Source organism: Bombus affinis, chromosome 13 (genome assembly GCF_024516045.1).
Source record: "Bombus affinis isolate iyBomAffi1 chromosome 13, iyBomAffi1.2, whole genome shotgun sequence".
Lineage (NCBI taxonomy): Eukaryota > Metazoa > Arthropoda > Insecta > Hymenoptera > Apidae > Bombus > Bombus affinis.
This window is the reverse complement of record NC_066356.1, coordinates 639,769-651,933: the sequence shown is the minus strand read 5'-3', so window position 1 is coordinate 651,933 and position 12,165 is coordinate 639,769. Positions and strand designations below refer to the sequence as shown.

Sequence of the window (12,165 nt, the reverse complement as noted above, 5' to 3'; positions counted from 1 at the left end):
AGTTTCACGTACAAACACGTTCCACCATATTCGTCGATAAACATCGCAAACTATACCCTTCTCGCTGTCACACATCCACCGTGAACGGAACCCGAAAGCCTTTTGAAAAACTTTTACTCTAAGTCGGGGATTTCCTCGATATAACTACTACTATTTCTCGATGAAAAACCTATCATCGAAACGGGGCCAAACGGAAACTTACAAAACCACTGCCTTGAAACACAAATTACATGTTGACGAACGATAAAATAAAGTGGTAGCAACGGCCTAAATTTTATTCACCCTTTGGTACGCCAGAGGGAGATAAGGGAAAACTTGTTGGTTTAAACGAAAAGGTATCGAGTTCCGCGATCCGGACGCGAGGATGTTCGATGCAACACTGGAAGTTATACGCCTCTTCTCCGCAACAATTGCTGTGTATGCACAGTGGCGTATACTTGTTTTTAATTAAGCCACCGGATAATTGGCCAATCGTAGCTACGTGTCTCCGCGAAACCGTTCCTCCGGTTTCCCTTTCAACGAACGGTCTAAGACGATCTAACAGGCAGCTACGCGGATAAGCTGAAGTATTGAGAAACCATGACGGTTCGAGCGAACATTTTTCGTCCACTTTCCATGGAAACAGAAGCGAAAGAAGAGGTGCTGGCGCCAGTGGATCGAAGTGCTTTGGGGTGGAACCAAGCGTGCCTCTCTTCTTATATAAATTACGCGCTAAATACGCCTACGCCTACGTGGAGCTAAGCTACTTGGATATAGGCTTCGCCCGCCGCGAACGGGAAGCGATTCTCTAACTAGCCACCGTGGCGAGTTGCAGAAGCGGCTTCGCCTGTCGATGGTAAAACACGATTGTGTTCGCAGAACCGTTCAAACCGCGTTCATACGAGTTTATCGTAGAGAAAACCGATCGAGATCGCTCTGAAGTTGTTTCATCGTGATTCTTTTCTTTCTTTTTTTTCTTTTTTTCTTTTTTTTTTTAAATATTCGTCTAGTAAAGTGTCTACTCGAAAGATTTTTGTGGTTGTTTGTTTCTTGTATTTGATGTGTTGGCTCCGTTGCTGACTTGTTGTTCCGTTAGTCACTTGTGCCTCATTCAGTTAGAATATTTCGGTGTTGGAAGAAACAGTGTTAGTAATTACGATGAGTAAGTGAAACTACGTATGTGAAGGTATTTTTATTGTATAATTTAGATTTTAAAAGGTTTCGAGTTGAATATGTGATGCGAGTCATGAATAATTTGCAATGGAAAAGAATTTTTTAAAATTGTTCTCCTCTTCCTTGATAGGAAAAGTGAGGTAAAGTTAGGTAAGCTGTCGGAGAGACGAAGCTTGTTGGAAAGTTTCACCGATCGCGATGGATGAAGTTAATGGAGAAGCGAGGCTGTTGCAAATATTTGAAATAATTTTCTCCGGGCAGATTCACCCGCGTTCTCACTTTTATTCGAGTCAGTATTACACGGGTCCAATCATGAGTAATGAGCCCGAGAATAATTGAGGAAGGCATCGTCGTCGACTAGCGTAACCAATATCATAGGAAATTGAAGTAACGTAACAGAGAGGAGAGACTCATCGGTTCAGCCTCGATAATTAATACGCCACATTTCCTTTTCTGATTATCGAATATTATACTGTGGACTTGGTTTTATCTTTTCTCTTCTCTAGATGATACATCGATCAGAAAATTCCTAGTCTCTAATGATCGATATATTCTGTCGTATATTTCGTGGGATTTGAATATGAATATTTACCACGAACTTTCTTAAAATAATGGAAGCAATTGTATTTGATGCAAAGTCGATAAAAGATATTCGTCCTTAGTTTGAAAGTTCGGTCTTATTCAGCTTAGTAACCTAATTCCAATTACTTAATTCTAGTCTTTACACGATGTTTTTAATAGTTTAATATAACATATAATAATATTTTATTATAATAATATATAAATATTACGAAGGAATTCATTGGTGACAAAATTTTAGACAGTTTTCGAAGAGAGACTTGTCATATTTTTGGTAAATGAAGAAAGTCATTGAAAGCACTGATATGTAGATCATTTCATAAAATGTTCATTCCATTGACATACACTACCTTCACGTTTTTCTTATATTTGGTTACAAACTTTACGATTAATTCAATACTTTCTAATAAATTCCTTCTTTCGAAACGAACGCTTGTGTTACTCTTCAACAATCAATTCAAAGAATAAGAACGAAAACTGCTTTTATCGTGTTACAGCGGAGCATTGTGCTCGATTATATCTCTCACGAGCGATTGGAGCATACAGAATTCTTCATTAAACAATCGAGCTCCATTTGTTCTCCGGCTGAAAGATATAAGTTACACAAGCTGTATAGTTTCACGTGAGAACCATTTCTCCACTATGCGATCCACGAAATGTTGCATGTTGGTAATTTCGTGGAACGTTTCGTTTTTCATATTTTCGTATTGTCCGTAGAGCAGCGAAGCGAGAAGCAAATTATATCGTAGTAAAACGTATCCGAATAGAAGCTGCGAATAGAGCGCGACTAGGTCGCCGGACGAGGCAACGCGAAGCGCAAAGGCATTCGAAAGTGGCTGGCTTGCACGGCGACGCAATTGCGTGTGCACAGATCATTGACTCCAACCACGCAACAATCCTCGCTATGATCCTGACCACGTAAACATTGTGCAACCACGCAACAAACAGAATACACCGCTTCTTTCTAATGAAAAAATCTTCGTGCATTTTTTAATCGCGTTTTATTCGGTAATTGTATTTTAAATAGGTTTGGCCACACAGATTAGCGGTTCTAAGCACGCAAAGATGATTATGTAAATATCTTGAACATAAAAACGGAACACGAGAAGGTGGTTTAAAAGAAAAGTACTTCGTTTTTTTTTTTGTGACTCAGGAAATGTGTTTTAAGACTATCGGATTAAAAGATGATTCTGTAATGGTTTTGCATTGAGTTTGTGATTCAAAGAACTATAGAAAAAAGGGTGTGCTGAAATTAGACAGGCAAGGCGTAGTATATAAAATGTGACTCACCTTTTGCCACTCGGCGTACATCTTGAGATAATGTTAAAGAACTGTCCAAAAAGAATAAGCTACCCTCATTTTGCAACGTTGCACGTGAGGTTGTTGGTCTCTGCCTGCTGTAAACAAAAAAAAATGAGTTCTGATATTATTGTACTTCGATCAAGAAGATAAGAATTATAAAGAAACTGAAGAAGATACATAATTAATGTTTGCAGCTGATTGAACGAAACCGATATAATCGTTGTTTCATAGAAGGTAATTGCAGTATTTCATTTTAAATTATACTTAACCAAATAGATAAAATGTAATCAACTGTAAAATGTTTGTAACAAAACGATCTCTTGCAACTTCTACAAAAGAACTAAAGACTTTACTGTTTTAATTGCGAAAATAGGACCAACTAAAGCGTAATTGCTCGTGGTACATCATTCTTCGCTCGAGTCCTTTTAAAACTACAATCACCCGGTGTCTTGTAATATATATTCCATTTTTGTACAAATTCTATTTACCCTCTGTTCACTCAACTGTATAAATTGCTAAAGTTCTAAAAGTCGTCCAAGTCGAATAGACATGAATACAAATGGACGAATACTATTAACACTAATTTTATGTGCCTGAATGGTTGGAAATCTAAATTTACGGAGCAAAGGAAGCTAGACAAAGCTTCGAAAACTTAGATTATCTAAATTTTATTGGAAAGAAGAACGCGTTTTTCGTGCAACGATATTTTTCTGCTGATCAGTTATATCAGAATACGAGAATCACAGAATTGACGCACCATACGAATCGTAAACGAGCCGATCGACGTCATAAGCTCTGCAAACGCGTGATCGGAAAGAGTAATACGTTTTTACGAACCGGAAGCACCTTGCAGCGGTTGATTATTATTCAAGTTCCGGTGTCAATGACAGTCAACGCTCGAAGCAGCGGTTTAAGAAGAAAAATTCGATCGAAATTCGAACTCTTCCATCTTCCGCTTCAACATATCGAAGAGCGATTAGGTACACGGCTCGTGTCTTTAGATTTTAGGACGTGGAAGGAATATAAAATGATCGCACGTTTCACATCGTATTTACTACGGAGAAGAATCGACGAATTCTACCATGGTCGCTGGTCAGCTCACGTCGACCTTGAATTATGTTCAACCAATTGGAATGCGGATTTTTTGAGTCTGTGAAATCTGTTGGCACACTGAAAAAAGCGGTTGGTAGATTCATCGCGCGTTTATTACTTTGGAAGCAGCGTTGAACAATATATAACTTTCAATTACTACGATAAAATAGAAAGAAATCTAGTTTTTAATCATATATTATGTATTCGTTTTAATATATTACATATTCATATACATAAAATAACACATTAATTGCATTTGAATCAAAAATTAATAATTGGTGACGATCGGTATTTTCAATTAGCGGATGATTGATGGCCAGCTACAATTTCTAACCACCGGTTGATGACTAACGTCATCGATCGATTAAATGAATCGAGATGCTTTACAATTAATTTCTTTCACATCGTGGTCCATTAATCAACCGACCAATCGATCAAATTAAAAGTTTGATCACGCTGCTGAAGAATTTGACATTTTGAAATTTTTCTAAATTTTGCGACATTGATGCAGCTCTTCAGAAAATATCGTTCGCGTGGTAAGTCATTGATATCCATCGCGTAGCGTTTCAGAAACACCGGAAATGTCGCAAAGTGTTTTACATTTGCGTGAAGAAACGGTAGCTCGATTCAGAAAATTGAGATATCACGTTACGTTTGTATGAATCATAATTTCTGCTGGAAGAAGGAAAAAGTTTCCCGTTTTCCCCTATGCATTTGGAAAGCGATCACGGCTGAAATCGATTGGGTCGCGTTCCTGGAATACCGGAACTGTCGCAAGAAAATGATCTCCACCGCGAATGACGAAGAAACGACAATCGGTTCTGCCTTTTTTCCTCTTAGTCTGTCGATCATAAACGAGAACGATAGCGGCTGAAATACTCTATGCTGTTTATTGTTAAGGAGAAAGTGGAAGAAAAGTTTAATCCACGATGCGTAAAATTTCCGTACGCTGATAGAATATTTCAGCATCGCAAATTGAAACGTCCGAGTTGCCTCACAGATCTAGTACATCCGTGAATGGAATGAATGAATTTTGGAAACGTTACGAATTGGTAAACTACCGAAATCTCTTTTCGCATCAATACAAGAATACAAAAAGTTGTTGAATATTTTAGAAAACCAGATATCAAATTTTAAATTACCAAGTGACAAGTCTGAACGCGGGAAATTCAATGTTTCACGAGTACAAATTCTGTTTTCAATGTTGTATTTAATACGAAGTACAGTAGTACTTCAAACCGAGATATTTCACCGCCTCGTACCATTGACATTTTATTCTCGAAGGATCGTGTCTACCATTCGTTTATCATTTAGTTTGCTATATAACTCAGAAAACGATTGTGAATACAATGGCAGCCGATAAAGTCTTCGCGGTGTATTTTAATACCAACGATATACTGAAGTTGCTGTCCTTCTTATCGATACCGTAGCATGACGAAGATAACACGAAAATTATTGCAGAAAAGATTTCAGAAACCACAGCCACATACCAGTGTTTCGAAAAATACATCCAAATTACAAACAGCTTTTGGAAGTAATTTATATATTATAAAATGCACTGTCTACAAAAATACAGGATTCTGCTTGTCGCCCGATAGAAATCTGTTTTGCCAACTACTATTCATCTAGAATCTTCCCACGATCGCACTAAAATGTCTTTCGTTGCAGCACTGATTATGTTCATCAATAACTAACTCTTTATTGCGACACAGACTGGCAGCTGGTTTACGTTACCGATAAAACGGATTGTTACCACCTACTACTTCTCGTCGTTCATCCAACGATCGGTCATAAACATTTCAATGTCAGTGTAAAAAGATATTTGCACGTAACGATCTTCGCCATTTTCTTCGTCCCAGTCAATGGGACGCGTTTAAGGATAGAAGAAAGGACAATGGACAATCGATGGTGTCGAAAGGCCAAATTGCCGCCGCTATTGTTCCATCGTTTCGTCTCGGCTACGCCTCCTTCTATTCCATTCTCGGTTGTATACAATACGCGACGAATCTTGGTAGACACGAATCTCGAAGAGAACCGAGTGACCGCCAGGCTGACTAACGAAATTAGCATAAGATTGCAAAATACATTCCAGCCTGAGTACCGCAGAAGGACGCCAGGAGGTAGTACTTTTACTCGACGATTTGTTCGCATGATCGATGCTCGCGACCGTGTGCACACGCATCTGCAGTATCTGCACCTCTGGCTAGCTGCTAGAGTTAACGACACGTTATGAATCACCCGTATCAGAGTCGTCGATTCGACTGTTTTCTATGTTTACGGAGCGAATATACGAGCCTCTCTGAATTATTAATGAGGCGAGTCGTGTAAAGAGATTGTTTGGACAGGTGCGAAGAGGAGAAAAAGTGTTGTTGCTTTCTTTTCGTAAAAATTGTCCAAGGTTTAAGCAGGAAGTGAGACGTGCGATATTTGTCAAAGTTGTTACCGATCGTCGAACTCTAACAGGATCGAAATGTGCATTTTGTTGACAGGGGAGAAAATTTTAAGATATAGTTTTGGTTAGACTGAGGAAAATTTGGTTTACAAATATCCGTAATATAGTGCAAACACATTTCAGCTAATTTAAATATTTTACAGGTATTTGAGAAATTATGATTGTATAAAACAATGTGACATATGTTGATATGAAGTATTATCTCTGATAAAACTGATGGAGTTGGGAATTTCTAAAAGTGAATCGTGTGCCTCATATTGTCAGGTACATCGCGGTGAAATGAGTTTCTAAATTTAATACTAGCAGTTTAGTAGGTGTATGTAGTTCCTGTATACTCGGTAGTAACCGTTATGTGCGGTAGATAGCAGTGACGATATTGCAAATGTAACAGGTATTATATCAAATTTAAATTTTATGATCCAGCTTAATATTTTCTATAACATCGAATCGATACAATCGACATTTTTAGGAAGATTACAGCTATACCTTTTTCTAACCTAGTGACTTTTCAATCTGCAACTTGCAAAGTCTTTATCGACTAATATTAGATACTAAATTTATCATTTCACTGTTTACAGTAGACATCCCATTAGAAATCATTATGAGTTATGGAAAATTCTTTTTTGAGAATGATGACCACGCGATGTTAGAATCAGAAGGTCTTTACGTACAACGGTAGACCCGTCCCAGAAAATGATACGGAATTACAGCGACAAATCGTCATTGCAGCTACGATACGGTGAAATAAGTTTTCAGGGCACCGAATAAATTGCCTTCCATTTCGTTGAAATGGATAATTTGCTCCTGTCAAATCGTTCAGCAAGACAAATTGTGCGTCACAAAACGCGAACGTTGCGGAACAAAAGCAAAAAAAAAAAAAAATGTTTTGTCGTTCGTTACAATATTGTTCCATGGTAGCGTCTCGTTATTCATTGTTTCGTGCGCTGTACTTTTTTTCTCCTCAGTTGAAAAATTTATACGATTCTGAGAAAACATAAACAAGTAGGATAGGTATCTTTCTTCCGAAACAATGAATCGATCTTTAGAAAATCGTCGTGGAAAAATATAAAATCCTTTATCATTTTCCTTTCGCCGATTTCTTGTGCAGTGCTAACGACGTTCCTACGCAACTCTCGTGTTTCGTAGCTCATAGCATTATTCTTGATACAGTTATCAACGACCAATTACATACAGCCTGATCGTGATGAAGGTAGATCGGCGGTGTATTGTCTTTTGTTTGCTTTTGACGTACGCTTCGATAGCTTGAGAAATATTCGAACCTTAAATTACTCATTGATTTCTTCACCGATAGAACGTCTCGCGTTGTGCGGGAATTGTTGAAAATTTCACATGGTAATCCCGGTTCATGTGTCAAACGTATTTAATCGCGTCTGGTTGCGTACTGTGTATTCAAATTTCATACTGATGAATATTCATTGTCGAAACTAGCGTCCTGACATTATCGTGTTTAAACGAAAAATAAAAAATTGGAACACACCTTTGATTCCAGCTTTGGCAATAAAGGTGAGACCGATCTTATTTATCTTGTCAAGCCGTGAAAGATTTCTTGCAAAGGTGGAGGTTGAGGCACGTTGTTGAATCAAGCATTCAAGAGTATCGAACGGCAGATTTTTTTCTGAGGTGGAGGCACGAAGCCGAATCTAACATCGAAAAGAATCGAGGTCAGACAGAGAAAGCAGCAGCTCGACTACGGTGATACAAGGATCTTATGTAATTCATAATCGCGCCTCTCCTTTATCGAAATAAAAGACACGCAAGAGATTACTTATCTCCGTCGGTATCGTTGTAAATTACAAGTAGAATTTGAAGCAATTTTGTTGGAACAGAAAAAGAGGAATATTTAAGCATTCCTTGCATGAAATAAAACGTGACATTTGCATTCAGAAGTTCGAAGGATTTAGCTATCAGAATGTTAAATGTATCATGAATATCGTCAATTCGTGTTAATTGATGAAATTCGTTAACGAAAGAACGTCTGTCACATTCTACGGAAAAATTGTTTTCGAATTTTTATTTTTATTTTTATCAGATTACATCTTCGATTAGATCAATGTTCCATTGAATAAATCAAAATACCGTTGAATTGGATTCCTAGGAAATTAAGTCAAAGGCTAAATTAGTTGAATAGTAGTTTAATATTGGCTGAAATGTTCGAACGGTTTAGTTAGGTACTCGGTATTACTTCCAATTAATTCGTGCAAGATTTTCCAATGCCGCGGGATTATTTCGCAAATATCGTCGATGGTTGTGCAAATATTTGCAGTTATTCGTAATTGGGAGAAGTTGGTATGCCCGTTCGTTGAAAGTTCGATTGCGAGTGATATGAAACGAGTTAAAATTCACGGTGAAAGTACTTCCTAAAGTCTTACTTTCTTATCGATGCACTGATTGGAAGTTTTAAGAGCGACAAGCGTAACAAGCGTAATTAACATCCACTCGAAATTTCCTAATCCACTGAATATCGCTATTGGATTGAAACAATATGTTCTACGAATAACAATTCTTCGAACATTTGATTTATTTACAATTATCTGTTATCTATGCGTCTGTTATCGCTGCTGCGTTGATTTCTTCATTTATGTAAACAGCGTGATCATATTCCTGAGCGCTGGGAATAAATAAAATTCGTCAGAGACAGGCAAGTACAGTGTTTAGTTATACTGGATCGATCGAATAACAGCAAGTTCAGAAGAAAAGATCGTAAAAGCAAACTGTGTATATTTTATCGGATTCTCTTAACATTCTGAATAAATAGGAAGGGAGAACTTTTCGCTGCATCAAATAGCAGTTCATTAATTAACTACTACTCCGTTTGCTAACATCTTTCCAACGCGTTCGAACTTCTGCGTGACATGAATGAATGTTAATAACGGGACACTATCTTTCTCCAGCAACAGCGGGAGGTCACACGATTCACTGTCCTTGAATACTTTCGCCTAATCTGGCATCTACCTAAACTGTATCTTGATCATGTTACAAAAAAATTAATCGAAAATATACCAAATCCGATTGATTGATTTACGAGATAGAACTTGAATATTCCTGCTCGACTGTGTTGAGGTTTTCGGAAAATAAAATGATGTTTCCAGCAGAAATATTCAATTTAATTCAATGGGAAGTCTAAACTATATTCGGAAACATTGAAATATTTAAATCCTGCAACTGAAAAAATTTCTCGCCCCCAAAAAACATTAGAATTCATTATCCAGCTTCAATTCCATTATCCAGCTAGCATCATTATAAATAACTGTGATCACAGCGTAAGCATTAGCTATGACTCAGAAGACAGTCGGATAAACAATATAATATATAGGATAGCTCCTTCGATAATCACCAGCTATCGCCATGGTAATTTACTTGTACGCTTCGTATACCTGAATTCCATAAAATCTACGTATTCTGTCTACTATCGGGCATCTTTATTCATCGACGCCCGATTCCAACGAACCGTTCGTTCCCTTTCCCCCAGCAACCATTTTACAACAACCTCCACTCGTAAAACGAATAATCTATCGCAGCATGGTGTGCGTGGTGTATGCGAGATCGTGAGAATTCCGTTGTCTCCGGACGAGGAACTGGTCTGCCTCGATCGGCAACGTGACATAGGGAGCGTGCTCGAAACTCCATGTTTATGGCAGCGAAAGGATACGGGCCTGGAAGGCACGTCCAATGGCATTCGGACTGGCTTACAGCATCCGGACGACCGAGGAATACTTGGCGTAGCTCGAGTGTCACGGGTGCACCGCGCCATTTTAAAATCGATCAGCCAGTACACTGGTCTCCATACGAATATACATCCGCAAATATAGAAATGGGAAAGACGTAAATGAGAGAAAGAACGCGTAGAAAAGTCCCACGCGGTAAAGAACGCGTTGCGGACAAGGGCGCATGACTCAACCGCGCATCGATGTCTCCAAGCGGCATACCCGTGTAAACGATGTTTCTACTCACTCTGCTAGCTTCCTCGGTGGTCCAGGTCTCCCTGATCCGACTTATCGACGCAATCCCTTCGATACAGAACGATGTCACAAGAATCGTTTAAAGCACAGGGAGACAGAGTAGTTGGTTCACCGATGATGACGTGCATGCGATCACGAAGCACAGCCACGAGGATCCCTCGGAGGATGGTACGGGAGCGGTGAACAAAGGAGAGGAAGGTGGAAAGGAGAAGTGATACAGAGAGGAAAACGAAGGCGCGACCGGTGCGAGTACCGAGGAAGATCGATGGAATCCTCGGATCAATCAAGATCACACGCGTATTTTCACGAGTATGTCACTTGAACTTGCCGCTGAAAGCGGTGGACGTAGTCCTTCCAGGACACCTCGAACGTCTCGTTTCTCTTAGCAATTCGAGCGTTCCCGGACGACCGGACACCGACTGCGTTCTCAACGCGATTCCGGATCGTGGTATGCGGTCGCTCGACCTCGCCTAAGAAGACTTTTAGTTCGCGTCGCCAACGATCGGCGCCACCGTACACTCCTCTTGTACCGTTACACACATTACAGGTGGCTCGTGGCACTGTCGACGCGTGGATTCGTCGGTCCCCTCTCGTTCTCCATAGGTGGCTATGTTTTACCTGTTCCTCGGGTGTCGTTGGGTTCACCGACGAGACGATCGTTACAGGTGTGTGCAGGTGCATACTTGGGACTACCTGCGTCTCCCAAATGTATACGCCAGTTCTTTCGCAAAAGGAACACCCCAAAGAGGTCATCTAATCGGCGGCCATTGTCCCTGTATGGGACTCCTGAGGCCGTGCTCGGTTTCCAGGCTGCTTTTCACTTTTGCTCGAACCGGGTCTCTCAAGAGCACGTGTTAACGAAACGGTGTGGGGTCGAGCTCGAGAATCGGGGTAATGGGTAATGCTAATACGACGCATCGATGAAATCTTCTGTACCCCCTTTTTTCCTTTTTTGATCTTTGGAGAAAAGTAGCTGCAGGATTGTTTGTATAGGATAATAACGAAATAACTATATTTGTTTGCGCAAAACTTGGCAATTTATCAATTTCACTGTTGACGTTAGAACTTGAAATTTGACGAATGGTTCGTACATTTGATCCGTGTAAATATAGATAAGCAAATTGATAGTTAACGGACAATGGAATTTCATAATTGATTCCACGGATTCCTGTGTTTTTAGTAGATGTATAACCTACATACTTTGTTTTCTAAAGAGGTCAATAATGTACGTTATTATTAGGTTATACTATGTTAATAAGGGTATACCCCTTGTGCGTCTATTTGTAGCTCAGAAATGCGAACACCTGCAACACCTTAGCGTTGATATGTGACTAATGTACCTTGGACTTCCACTCACGTCCTTCCAGTTCCATCCGTATGATTTCTTGAACGAAACATTTTATATGCTCGTAGATTTATTTTCCATTAATAAAAAAATCTGATACAAATTCTGTAATACAATATTTCTTCATTAGAAATTATATCCTAGTTTATCGTTGGAAATCGAACTATTTCATACACAGTTAGCTGATAAGTTTGTTTTGGAATTTTCCTTGAATCCGTTGTTGATATTGGAAAATTATTTTGGACTGTTTTGTTCACGATTAA

General features: G+C 39.1%; 1 protein-coding gene across 3 annotated transcripts in view; it reads right to left on the bottom strand.

The window, feature by feature from the left end:
* Window positions 1–11,044, bottom strand: part of LOC126923632 (unconventional myosin-XV) — a 62,960-nt gene extending 51,916 nt beyond the window's left edge. For 2 of the 3 annotated variants that reach the window (XM_050737302.1, XM_050737304.1), the window contains exons 1-2: window positions 10,550–11,044; window positions 3,022–3,128 (exon numbers count right to left, since the gene is read on the bottom strand). In XM_050737302.1, the coding sequence (XP_050593259.1) occupies window positions 3,022–3,042 (21 nt within the window). In that variant the 5' untranslated portion in view covers window positions 3,043–3,128; window positions 10,550–11,044. Of the gene's footprint in view, window positions 1–3,021; window positions 3,129–3,870; window positions 4,251–10,549 lie in introns of those variants that run through there. The other variant, XM_050737303.1, reaches the window with a different exon arrangement.
* Window positions 11,045–12,165: the final 1,121 nt, after the last annotated feature.